This window comes from Sebastes fasciatus, chromosome 15 (assembly GCF_043250625.1).
Source record: "Sebastes fasciatus isolate fSebFas1 chromosome 15, fSebFas1.pri, whole genome shotgun sequence".
NCBI classification, from domain to species: domain Eukaryota; kingdom Metazoa; phylum Chordata; class Actinopteri; order Perciformes; family Sebastidae; genus Sebastes; species Sebastes fasciatus.
In genome coordinates this window covers 25,443,516-25,457,694 of record NC_133809.1, presented here as the reverse complement: position 1 = coordinate 25,457,694, position 14,179 = coordinate 25,443,516, and the positions used below count along the sequence as shown (strand labels likewise).

Sequence of the window (14,179 nt, the reverse complement as noted above, 5' to 3'; positions counted from 1 at the left end):
GTCCCATATCGTGCTCATTTTCAGGTTCATACTTGTATTTTGTGTTTCTACTAGAACATGTTTACATGCTGTAATGTTCAAAAAAACATTTATTTTCCTCATACTGTCGGCCTGAATATGCCTGTAGTCACCCTCTGTCTTAAACGCTCCGTTTTAGCGCATTTCGACAGAATTGCGGTGAAATTGCAACAGAATTGCGTTGCTAGGCAACAGCTTGGGTCCCTGAGTACTTCCTGTCAGCTGATGACATTCACATACACTGCAACCAGGAATAAACTAGGACACATTTAGAATGTTTACGTTTAAAACTGTGTAAAGGGTCTAAATATTGTATATTCGTGACATCACAAATGGACATAAATCCTGACAGCTTTTTTCAAATGCAGAGTTTCTGAATACGGGCTGTGTGTATTTCCCTCTGGATTGAGTGTTTCGATACTTTCACAGTATTTATAAAGGACTTAAGCCTGCTTTATAATAAAAAAACATGAAAATCTCACTTTTTTATAATATGGGACCTTTAATAATAATCGACTTGCTTTGCATTTCAACATTCACATTCATTCCCAGTGGTGGACAGGTGTAAACTAACTGTTAAAGTTTATATTTAACCAAGATAAAGTGAGCGTCTGTAAATCTTATACATGCCGAATAAAGCAGTGGAAACAAAGGAATATATAAATATGTTCATGTTATGTTATATCTGAGTGGAACTTTGACAAAAAACAAAACAAAGTTAAAAGTGTCTCATTTTCTAACGGAGTTCAGCCGGAAGTTCTCTCCATAGAACGGTGCGTGTCGGAATTTGGCTACATACGTCATTACGTTTTGACGGTGACGTAACGTACTACGCGTTTAAAGATGTCGGCTCGCAGTGCCCGACAGGTCGTGTGTTGTGAAACAGCTGGTTATCACCACAGAAACAGCATGTTAGATGCTTTATGACAGCTTATTATAGGTTTTTAATAAATAATACAACTGCGGAACTGTTTGTGAAGATGTCGCAGCGTTAGGTTACGTAGCTTGATAGTATTTAAAGATGGTAACAGGTACCTGAATGCAACTATCTGAAACTACAACATCAGTCAGAGAGAGTCAACATGTTCCCGGCTACATGCTCACGACTGTGCCGCAAAGCCTTGTCCATCCAAGGACAGAGGACACTGAGTCTGTTCCCCAACTCCGGCTCCTCTAACTGGAGTAAAGTGGTGTCGGACGCGGAGAAGATCGTCGGCTATCCGACCTCCTTCATGAGCCTCCGCTGCCTGCTCAGTGATGAGTTCAGTAACGTTGCGATGCACGTCAAGAAGCTCATCGGGACGCAACACCCGCTACTCAACACGGCCAGGTAACACTGTTAAAACTCACACAGTTAATGTCACTATGGACATTCACTCAAGTACTGTACTTAAGTACAAGTTTGAGGTACTTTACTTGAGTATTTACTTTATACTTCTACTCTATTACATCTCAGAGGGACTGTCATCTGACAGCTGCTGCTGCCCAGCAGTTACAAGTTTGCCACTCCATAACCAGCTGCAATGTTAATGTGAGGTATACAGTAATGCATCAACAATTATTATCCAATATATATAACTTATTTGTTTATTTATTTTGCACAATTTAACACACAAATAAATGAATAATACACAATGCAGGAAGAGGCAAAAAAAACCACTGGGCTTATCTGAAGCCTCCACCTAGAGACAAGATTAATATAAAGAAATAATATGACTGCATAATAGTGATAACAAACAGTTAGAACAAGATATATATAACAATAACAATACAGTAAATATATAAAAAAAAGACAAGTGTGTGTGTGTGTGGGTGGGTGGAAGGAAGTGTATGGTTAGTGTTTGTGAGGAGGATATTGATTTAAATATCTATAAAGACTTATGGGCAATCGTAACCAAACAACACTGTGAGTGGGAAACCCCCCCCCCAAAAAAAAACATAAAACAGATACATGGACAACGTGGGGAAAAGCAATTACAAGACAGCAATTAAATGACCCTTTAAGCGACTTTTGAAACATTTGACAGATGAACAGTTTTTTGATAGATGTGAATAGCTACTCCATAATATTATTCTGACATGGGCTATTCTGCATAATAATATATACTTTTACTGTGATACTTTCAGTATATTTTGATTCTAAAACTTTTGTACTTTTACTTATGTAAGATTTTGAATGCAGGACTTAAACTTGTAACAAAGTAATTTATACACTGTGTTATTACTAGTAAAGGTTCTGAGTACTTCTTCCACAACTGCTGAAATTATTCCTGTTTCTTCTGAGCTCTGATTTAGGGCTTTCTCCTCCATGGAGGAAACACCAAACCGAACTATGTTCAAATAGCTGGCAAAATAACACGACACTGTCTGTCTGTCTGTCAGTGAATCTTCAAAGATAGATAATGAACTTTTTTTATTTTAAATCTTTTTATTGAACTTTTCCAACATATGCATTTACTTGTCACAAAAAGACAATAATCAACATTACAGCTCGACAAAATACACTAATCCCAATGTACAAACAGACATACATACAAGAACAAAGCAACAACACACAAAAACAATACTGCCTAACTCTCTGAGGGTGGGAATAGAGGTTCAGCGAGCCTATACTTAATGCAAACTTTTGTTCAAAGTAGGAAAGGAAAGGCTTGTAGACTTTAAAAAATGTCTTTACTGAGCCCCTCGAGGAGTATTTAAGATTTTTATTTAAGATGTGCTATAACACTTTCCACCCATTTTACAATGTAATGGTGGTTTGGCAGATTTCCAGTGAATCAAAACCAACCGTTGTGCCAATAATGACAGAACACTGTGCACCTGTAAGTGCAAACACTCCAGGAGCTATTACAAATAATTCCTGGGTCCGGTCGTATCTCCTTACTACAGATAATAGAAAATGTTTCAAAGGTGGCCCACAAGAATGGTACAAGATCTGGGCAGCTCCAAAACATATGCTACAGAGTGGTTTTATCCTGATGACAGCGGCAGCAGGTTTTATCTAATCCTGGGAACATCTTTGCTAGTCTGCTTCTGTAGTGTAGTCTATGTATGGCTAATGGCTAATGCTTATGGATGTCCAATGAGTTCATGAAACTGCAGACTGCCATACTTCATCAGAAATGTCAGTCCCGAAGTTTTTAGCCCACTGCTCCCTAAGATGGTTCAAAGAAGGGGAGACTTGAACTGTACAGTTTGGATATCAGGCCTCGCTGCAGACGGTCCCAGTCTAGAAATTCCTCTATCCAACCCCACAGTGGTGGAGATGGGAGATATGAACTTTTCTAAGAGGACACAGGTTATTCTTTGAATAACTCTATTTGGGAATGATTATAATCCACCAATCGGTAATTAGTAATAAAACCAGTGCCACTGAACAAGATAAGGATAAAAACAAAAAACAAACAGTACATATGACTTATAGATGAAAGATCATGAATGCAGTATTCCATTCCAGTATCCATTGGCAGCACTCCTCTCACTGTGGGTTGATATGTATGACTATTTAAGACCCACATACAAACATAAACACACTTGATCCCACCTGCAGATGCATTCATAGTATCCCCTTTCATTAGTCCATAGGCATGTGGGTCAACAATTGTTTGTAATCAATAAATCAATACCTTTTTTCAGTCAAGCAACAACCATTGTCAGTGACTGGTGTCTCTTATGATAGCTATCAGACGCTATATTTAGTGTATTATTTTGTGATAACCACCTAAAATGAATCTGTGTGCATCATACTTATTAGGTGTGTATAATGTGCTGAGGAGCATGTTGCTGAGGGGAGTTTTGCCCAGGTGGAGTGTAGAAAAGTCAGACAGAAACCCAGAAAATGCATGGTCTTTATCATATATCACATCCTGACATTTTTGTTTCCCCACAGCCACACATATGACTCACAATCTGCTTTTGTTGTATAGGTCTAACAAAACGTGGGAGCCACGTTCCTGGTAATTCTCATCATAAAAATGTCATAATTTTGTAACAGCCCTCTTAGACAACATGTGTAGTATAATGGAGTTGAGGTTTTGGTGTGTTTTCCTCTCACCATCCATCTTTGTAGTGTTAAACATTATGATTGTTTCCTGAACTTTGACTTGTGCACTCTCACTAGACTCGTGAAGCACTTCATTGATTTGAGAAACTTTTCAATTTTGATAGATGCATTTCTTTCCTCCAAAAACATTTGCAAAGCCGATTATTTAAAAGTAATTAAATCCAGAATTACATCCGTGTTTACTAGCGTGCAGTCTTCTTCTTCCCTATCTTTGTTGGCACATTGCTGCATATCTTGGTGTGCCACCTGTTGATCCGTAGAATAGCGCAGAACCATCGGCAGATGTGTACAGTGTATGTGCATGTGGAAGAAGTATTCAGATCCTTTACCAAAATTACCAATAAAACAATGTAAAAATACATCTGTTACAATTAAAATGCATGCATTCAAAATAAGACTTCAGTTATTTAAGCACAGAAGTATTTGAAGTATAATGTACTTAAAGTATCAAAAGTAAAAGTAGTGGTTGTGACTGATATATTGTTATATATGACATTATTAGATTGTTGTACTGATGCATCAATGTGTAAAAACCATGTTACTGTTGTAGCTGATAGAGAGGTCGCTCATTTAACTTCTTTTATACACATTTAGCTACTGTAGTCCAGTGGCTCCGAACCCAGGGGTTACAAGATAAATCTGAGGGGTCATGAGATGACTGATGGGAGAGGAAAGATGAAAAAACTAAGTTCTGATACACATTTATATTATTCTTTTTTTTTTTAAAAAACACTTTTCTCTCTTATTTGCTTTTTATGTAAAACATTGTATAACTTGTTCAATTTATGTTTTTTTTAAATGTAAAATTTCAATCTGAAAAGTAACGAGTAAGTACAGCTGCCGAATAAAGGTAATGAAGTAAAAAAGTACAATTATTTCCCTCTGAAATTTAGTGAAATTACTACCTTTCCGATCAGTTAATGAGTAATAAAATCAGAGCCACTGAACATAAGGATAACAGCACATAAGACTTCAGATAAAAAGTTAATGAGTGCAGTATTCCATTATTATTAAAGCTCACTCTAACTTGTGCCTCTCATGTAATCACCATTTGATGATTGCACTCAAATCACTGATTAGCCACTGTTTTATTATAAAAACAAGTCAAACTTAAAGTGAAGTAAAAAGTACAATGTTTCCCTCTGAAACGTAGTGTAGTAGAAGTATCAAGATTCAGAAAACACTCAAGTAAAGTAAAGTCCTTGTAATTAAGTACAGTACTTTATTTCCAATGAACTCCCTCTAGACAGAAACAAAGTAAAGCTGATAACAATTCAACTGATACATACTAACAACGAGTGTGGGGCCGATAACCTAGTGCTGAAATTGCAAGAGAAATTTGGTGAACTTTCAAGAGCAGTTTTGCACTGAAGTTGGTCTATGTAATTGAAATTTTAAATAAAGGGAGCAAAAACAAAGTCATGAATTAGTTTGTCTTTGCATGAATACTTCAGATTCAAGATTGACCAAAAGGCATGACAAATGTCTACTTCACACTACACAAATTTAGCCCTGATTTTCCGCTCGCCGACAAAAGCCCCAGGTCAGAGGCAAATCCGCATTGGCTCGGCACTTGCACATCGGCGCTCGAGCACTATGTGTGAACTGTTCAAAGACGTAAGCCGGTGCATCATAGACGTATTCCAGATATCTAGCAGGTTAAAAAATATCTGGACCTGTCGGGGAGTCGGTCGCGGGTTGAGGGGAAACCTGGCCTCCGGGCTGATATTGGGCATAGGCAAGGTACACCCACACAGAAAGGCCCCAAGCCAGGTTTGAACCTGCGACCACTGCACCACCACTGCACCACCGTGCAGTGGCGACAGTGCTAAAGCCCTTGACGGAGGGGTCGCCTGTAACAATAACTTTACCGTATGCGTTTCATTTGCAACACGGACCAAAGTTGTTGTTGTACCTACTAGGGTGTTGGATGTTTGCATGAATAAACATAACACAGTGACTGATCTACATATTAACGTGTGGAAACAGGCTATTATGTGAACACGTGTGCCAACAACAACATCAACAAGCATGACTATGCCCATGTCACTTCTCACGTGTGTTTCTGTTACATAACTTAATTTGGAGACCTGATCGGGGAAAGAAAGATCTTGTAGTGTGTGACCAATTGTCGCCGGTCAGTCATGTCCCAGGTAGCCAAAATGACCTGGCCCAGCTTCGGCTCAAACTTGGCATGCCAGAAGAAATAAGTTGGGCCGTATTCGGTTTGCGACTCTGCTGAAACGCAGGATGAGTCTGGCCCTCTCTATACTGGCCCGATTCTCGCTGCCGACACTCCCTTCATTGGGGTAGTGTGATAACCACAGCAGCTTCAAGACTTATTACAATACAGCAAGTTGCGTAGTGGGAACTGTACAGCGATCTTTGAAAGTGGTGAAGTGTGAACTTGGTGTGCAAGTGCAACTCTTAATACTTGTACCACCATTCCCAGTTTGTTCGATAAATCCTATTTTCTTTTTGTAAATATTGGTATTAAGGGAAATATTGTACATTGTTTTCCCCTGCAGACGAGTGCAACACTGTTCCTTCTTTTGGGTATAAATCAACTTGATTAGATGTTCTTAAACAGACCTTTGGCCATACGGGCATGTGGTTTTTCATATCCAGTGTTTAGTTATATTTGCACAAAGCCAATAGAGCTGATTTGTGAACTGCAAAGCCACAATTGTGTATTGATGACGGAGGAGCTGTAATAGGTCAAATATTATCCAAACACTTTATGACAGGAGTTGCCGGAGCTTTCTTGTGTTTTTATCAAAGAAATCAGGAACTTAGAGAACCAAGGGAAGAGAACGAGAAGAGAGAGTCCTCAAACTCAATCCCGCCATGCAGACGGGTGTGTTGGAAACAGGAGCCCAAGGGTGTAATAACCTATACACCTAAATCTGATATGACAATCCATTTGGGTGTTGTAGCAGGGGGGGGCGGGGGAAGCAGACCTCTTGACAGTCTGACTCCTCACTGTCAGCTTGGGTTGGCTGGTTCGTATTTCCCACTGTGTCTCCGCCTTAGACGCGCGGCAGATAAAAATATCCACAATAGCAGACAGGCAGACCCTCGTGGAGTTGGGTTTCGGTTTTCCCTTTCCTTTCATTCTCAAAAACTGCAGCTCAGCTAACTTTGCCCCAAAGTCTGGAGTTACAGCGAGGGGACTGCGGCCCAGGAGAAGAAACTTAACTTGCTTTAAGGACAGTCCTTGAGAGTTTGACTCCGACTAGTATTTCCTTTCAGTGTTTTCTCACCTTTTTCTTTTGCAATCTCAAGCCTGATCTTCAATATCTTGATCAATACAATGACCATTAAGATTAGTTTAAAGGACCAGTGCTTGACATTTAGGGGGATCTATTGGCAGAAGTGGAATGTAATATTAAGGGTATAATCACCTGATAATAAGAATCGTTGTGTTTTCATTAGCTTAGAATGAGCCATTTATATCTACACAGGGAGCAGGTCTTTTTCACGGAGTCTGCCATGTTTCTACAGTAGCCCAGAACGGAATAAACCAAACAATGTTAACTTTTCCTGCTTGAGCCGGAGTCGATAACGTTACTCGCTGCCGCTCTCTCTCTCTTTTGCTTCACCACTCACTTCCCAAGTACACACACACACTCTAAACACTCTACTCTTACAACAACCGGCACTAGAGAGGGTCATTCGCGTTTTCGCATAAGCCACCGTAGCAATCCTACATGCTTGGCACACGGGAGAAGTTGTAATCTTCAACCTCACCACTAGATACCACCAGATCCTACACACTGTTCCTTTAAATGGTGCCTAACTAACCCGCATATTTCAGCGACATTGTGGACATGAATGAATGTTGAAATTAAACATCCTCTCCGGCTGTTTTAAAACGTGTAAGAATACTCTGTATGGAATTATAATTTGTGTCTTATATGCTTTTCTGATTGATGCCAGACCAAGTCAGGGAATATTTTGCTGAAGAGACGGAAGCACTTGCAACACTAAGCTGTGTCCTATTGAAAATATGTTGCCAATGGGCAGCCTTGATCTTTACAAAAACAGTGTGTCTTCTTGCATCGCCATCAACGTTTTGATTTAAAGAGGACCTATTATGTTCATATTTCTACTCTTATTCTACTAGAACATGTTTACACATACGAACTCCAGATACCCAAATGTATGTGCACGAGCACTGAAAAAGTGACTTTTCATGATATATCTACTTCAAAGCCTCTGAAAACTTTATTTCAAATCTGCAACATTAACTTTGATTGTTGATCATTGGATCACGAATATGTAAAGTTTAGAGGAAAAAACACTTGTACACTAATTGCACTATGGAGCGATGGATGTTCTTTTAAGTGGATCCCTGTTTTGTTTGTAATGTGCACATGAAGGAAGGATTATTTTACTGATCGACAGGTGGTAATGCTCCAACAAATGCAGCAATGGATCAGCAAAATACAGGGAAGACCTCTAGCAAGTAAACATGGCAGGTTTTAAAACATTGTAATAGAATCTAATACACACAATGCATTTAAGTGAGTAATACTGATTATAAACAAAATTTGTTTACAAGAAAACTCCACAGGGCACCTTTTAATTATTATTTATGAAGAGTTTACCATTCAAAAAATCTGCTTCATCAGAACTTTGTGGGTGTTTGATCAGATTTCATTGTCAGCAGTCTGCCAACAGAAGCAAACACCCCCACAACTGTCATCAGATTCTGATTGAAACGTTGCCAAGTCCTGATTGGTGCATGGCAGTGACATCACTCCTTTCCAACTGAACCCCGCCCAGTTTAAACCAGTGAGAAGAACATGGAGAAAAGCACAAATACAGAAATCTCTCAAGGGAAATAATTAGGGCTGTCAATTGATTCAAATATTTAATCGTGATTAATCGCATGATTGTCCATAGTTAATCTCAATTAATTGCAAATTAATCACAGTTTTTTTATCTGTTCAAGTATTTAATACTCTTATCAACATGGGAGTGGGCAAATATGCTTGCTTTGTGCAAATGTAAGTATATATTTATTATTGGAAATCAATTAACCACACTAAACAATGACAAATATTGTCCAGAAACCCTCACAGGTACTGCATTTAGCGTAAAAAAATATGCTCAAACCATGACATGTCTCATGTCACATCGAACTGCAGCCCAACAGGCAACACCAGCTGTCAGTGTGTCAGTGTGCTGACTTGACTATGACTTGCCCCAAACTGCATGTGATTATCATAAAGTGGGCATGTCTACCATACCCTGGGTACCCATAGAACCCATTTTCATTAACATATCTTGAGGTGAGAGGTCAAGGGACCACTTTGAAAATGGCCATGCCAGTTTTTCTTTGCCAAAATTTAGCGTAATTTCATAGTGTCTTTTATCCTCCTTTTTGACAAGCTAGTATAACATGATTGGTACCAATGTATTCCTTATGTTTTTCCTTCCATGTTTTTTTAGTTTCATATGATACCAGTATCTTCACCCTAGCTTTAAAACAGAGCCCGCTACAACCTAAAAATCGCAAATTGCGTTAATGCGTTAAAGAAATTAGTGGCGTTAAAACAAAATTGTGTTAAGGCGTTATTATCGCGTTAACTTAGTTAACTTACAGCCCTAGAAATAACCAAAACTGTTTTCACTTTTGCAGAAAATTATGTGTTGGATCCTTTCGCTCGTAGTAAGAAGCTGATAAGAAGATATGTTTTCAGAGTCTTTAAAACCAACTGTGAAGTGTTTTGGCAAGAGGCGCATCCCCACACCATAGAGAACCACCTGCTGTACTCTCCAGGCTTTTTGGAATTGTGAGAATCAAGTCCTGGAAATTGGAATAAACCATTGGGCAATTTTCCAAACAAACATAGCATCATCATATTCTATAAAGGGCTCAGAGGTAGAGCGGGTCGTCCACCAATTGGAAGGTTGGTGATTCGATCCTCGGCTCCTCCGGTCCACATGTCGAAGTGTCCTTAGGCATGTGCCATCAGTGTGTGAATGAGCATTTAGATTAGATCCTGATGGGCAGGTTGGCACATTGCATGGCAGCTCTGCCATCAGTGTATGAATGTGTGTGTGAATGTAGTGTAAAGCTCTTTGAGTGGTCGGACGACTAGAAAGGCGCTGTATAAATGCAAGTCCATTTACCATTTAGAAAGGTATATGCTATGCACAGTAGAGACTGATGCATTGCATAAATTCTGTCCTTGAAGAGGATTTCAGCCCAGTCTGCTCTGATTGGTCAGCTGGCCCACTCTGTTGTGATTGGTCAACCGAACCAACCGCTCAAGCTTTGCTCTAACTAGCTTTGTCTGAGGGTGTGCCAAAACTAGCTGCTAGGCATTATACATATGTGTTACTTGGTGACCTCACGACGTTACGGAAGAAAAGGCGGGACTTTGAGCAAGGTGTTTCAGGCAGTTCAGGAGCAGTGTTTCTGTGGGGGAGAGGAACTCTCTTTGGCGTGGACTTTGGGCTTTGTAACTTTTCACACCATTTACATTCACAACAAAACTATATAACACATTAAAGGAAAGGGAAACAGCACAAAGCAGAATAGGTCCTCTTTAAGAAAAAGTGCTGGCATATTGGGCACATTCATTCATTCTTTGGGGAAAAAAGGCAGACAAAGGATCAATACACCACCACACATGTGAGGTCATAAATTTGCATGCATTAATTCCAGCCCCCTGCAAACGGCGACTAAAGTTACTGAATTCCTGCGCTGCAGTTTGCGGAGCAGAAGGCGTGGCGACCTGTTCATAACCCTTTAAAAAGACAGCAGCCCATTTCTCTCTCTCCGCTCCCTCTCTCCCTCTCTGTAGCCCTCACTATCTCTCGTCCTCCACATCACACTCGCCCCACCCCTTTGCGGGAGGGCGGTTGTGATTGATTGATGTATGCTGGTGTGGATAGTGACATAAATATTAATCATCTGCCACCCTCAGGCCACTGGCTTAACCGGACTCCCCAAGAAGGAGAGCAGCTTCATCATTTTTGCTCTCTAGCCATTTTCTTCTGCTTCTGCATTCATCAGTGCACCAGGCTATAGTCCCTATTTTCCAATTGAGTAGAAATTTAGAGTGACCATAAATAAATCTCATGAGCTGCGATGAAAGACAGCCCGACATAATGTCAGCTGTATCGTAAATTTTTTTGGGGGAAAAGCAGCGTGAGTTTTTTTTTTTTTCCCTTTCAGCACCAGAACACTGAATCACCAGTGTATTTCTTCTGTCATCTTTTTCTGGCATTCTCATTTCTGTCTGGCCTCTATTCCCTCCATCTCTCTCCGTCCGTCCCCTCCCTCTCTTCATGCTTTATCTCTCACATCCACTCTCTGTCTCGGGTTCCTCCACCTCCCCCTGTGGTGCAGGGGTGGGTCAGAGAGGGTGGGGGCTCGGAGTAGGCGGCGGGGTGGTGAGGCCGCTGTCTGGGCATCGAGCGGAGGGGGGGGCGTGGCCGCTTGTCTGCCTCGGAGCCCCTAACGAGAGCGTGATTCATGGCACAAGGGGCTCCCATAGGGACAGGATTAGAGGTGCTCTGTCTAACCGCTCCCCAGAGAGAGTAAAAAGATATTTAATCTGCCCACCACGCAGGCAGCAGCTACCTCTGGGCTCCGTGTGCGTCTTTGTGGGTGTGTTTCTGTCCCCCCCTCGCCTTCCCCTCCACCCCCTCAAACCCAAAAGAAAAATACAGTCCTACAGCAAAACTGATCAATTATATTCCTGTACTGTTTTCTACCATGTAGATAGATTCAGTTCAACAATCCTGTTAACATTTTGTAGTACAATTTGCATTGTCATCAGGATGCAAGTTTCGTTTTGTTGCTTTGTTTCATCCTTTGTCCAACAGAATGGTCTATAATGAATGGCCAAGACCTGCAATTCCATTAAGAAAAGATCAAATAGCACCAAACGAATGTGCAGGACTAAGCTACTACTATATAGTATATATATTATATTACATGTTTGTTTTAAATTGTCCTGTGTGATTTAGCATTTTCTTTTTTCCTCATTGTGTTATGATATGCCTTTCAAACATGATTATGGAAGGAATACAAACACCCTTAAAGCTGCTATAATCAATATTCCTATATTAACAATAGCTCAAATGACTAATTGTAATGTGAAAGGTATGGTTCATAGTGACAAACCCACAGAGAATTATCAGCCGACTGTGCAGCTCCCCTCAGCTCTATGTAGTATTTCAGCGTCTTTTTAACTCATTGTTTTGGTTAACGTAGAATGTTTATAACGAATGGACGGAGTCACCGTGACATCACCCATTGGTTTGTGGGCTACTGTTTTGAAACCTTGAGTTCGGCATTTTGGCCGTCGTCATCTTGGTTTTTGGCCGTCACCACCTTGATTTTTGGCCATCGCCATATTTGTTTTTGCCCGTTGCTATCTTGATTTTTGTCCGTCGCTGTCTCGATTTTTAGGCCGTCGCCATCTTGGTTTTTCCCATCGCTATTTTTGTTTTTAGCCGTCGCCATCTTGGTTTTATATATACAGTAAATAACACGAGAGGATGTTGCTACATGTAAGTACAATTGAACGCTGAATAAGACGTTTTCAGGTAACCAAATAACATGTATAATTAACTTTAATGACCTGAAAGCACACTGTGAAAGGCTTAGAGTTCCAAGACGAATACGCGAACAACACCCAGACCGGACAACGTCATGGTAACAATCTGTCAATCACAAGGTAGCCACTCCCTAAAGCATACCCTGCTTTATGGTCTGTTTTACTCTAAACGGGATCATACTTTACTAAATGAACATCATGCTGTATTGAAGAAGATTTGAAACTAGCGATTGAGGCCATAAACTCATGTTTACAATGTTTACTGAGGAAATAAATCAAGTGAGAAGTAGGGTCAATCAGACATACAATCTGACTTCTTTTTGCAACCAGAGGAGTCGCCCCCTGCTGGCTATTAGAAAGAATGCAGGTTTAAGGCACTTCCGCATTGGCTTCACTCTTCAGACCCGGAGGTTGCACACTGCTCATTAACTTTACTGTTTCGCTTCAGTCTCACCGCTGTGAATACTAATTAATTTGCATATTATTTGTCAAACACTATTATAACCACCATGATGATTAGCAGCCTTTACATTGCATTTCACACTGAGCACCTGCCTTGAAACCAGCAGGACTGCTTTTAAGCACAAAGCAGAAAAAAAAAGCACCTAACTTTGGATGTAATATGTCAGCTAACATGATTTCCCTTCCACTATTTAAACCACATAGTTTCAGCTATGCATGCTGGATTTTTTCAAGCTGTTGCTGGTTCTTAAACATTGCTCATTAAAACGGGGTGAAGCAGTGGGAAGAGGTGTAACTGGAATCAGGCTCTTCACAACAGATGGTAGCAGGGTGTAGGGAAAGATGTTAGAAACATAAATGCTACATGTTGCTCCCTTTTTAAAAACCCTTTGCTGCTCAGCAAGATTGGACTTCATACTGTATTGTGACATTTGGTGAACGCTGTGACGAACTTGGCATTCAGTTTGCCTGCCAGTATAGTGTGTCTGCTTTTATTGGCCAGGACTAAGAGGAAAAAGTTTTCCTACAGAGCTAACGGGCCGTTTATCCTTATTACTTATAGTACATAGTTTTGGATGTTTGTCTACTTGTATTTTAATCTACTGATGATATTTCTTTGCAGGGGCTTCGTCTTCGACAGTAAGAACCACCTTCAGATGAGGGGACTGATCGTACTGCTGCTGTCGAAAGCGGCGGGGCCGAGCCATGCAGCCTCCGGTCTTCTGCCTCAGGACATGGTCTGCGGCATCTACCCGACGTAAATAACCTGAACTTATTGACTAAAAAAACTGTTTGCATCATTAAGGGTTCAAGCCCCCCTTCCATTTTTTTCTTCAGAAATGTTTGTGCAAATTCCTGTGAGATGGTACATTGTAGACATACAGTATGACATTTTCACCAATGATTGGAAAAGTTGTGTGCAAATGCTGCTCAACAACTATGGCCCCAATCGGCCTGATGGGAGCGCTGTAATTAAAGGTCAATATTTAGTATTTTGAAAAGTCATAACTCCTATCACTAAACTTGCTACAGACAGCCATCTATATTCATTCTA

General features: G+C 40.4%; 1 protein-coding gene across 2 annotated transcripts in view; it reads left to right on the top strand.

Moving 5' to 3' along the window:
* The first annotated feature begins 845 nt into the window (after positions 1-845).
* pdss2 (prenyl (decaprenyl) diphosphate synthase, subunit 2) overlaps positions 846-14,179 on the top strand; it is a 35,973-nt gene continuing 22,639 nt past the window's right edge. For both annotated transcript variants that reach the window (XM_074660580.1, XM_074660579.1), the window contains exons 1-2: positions 846-1,348; positions 13,748-13,882. In XM_074660580.1, coding sequence (XP_074516681.1) covers positions 1,101-1,348; positions 13,748-13,882 — 383 coding nt within the window. In that variant the 5' untranslated portion in view covers positions 846-1,100. The remainder of the gene's footprint in view (positions 1,349-13,747; positions 13,883-14,179) is intronic.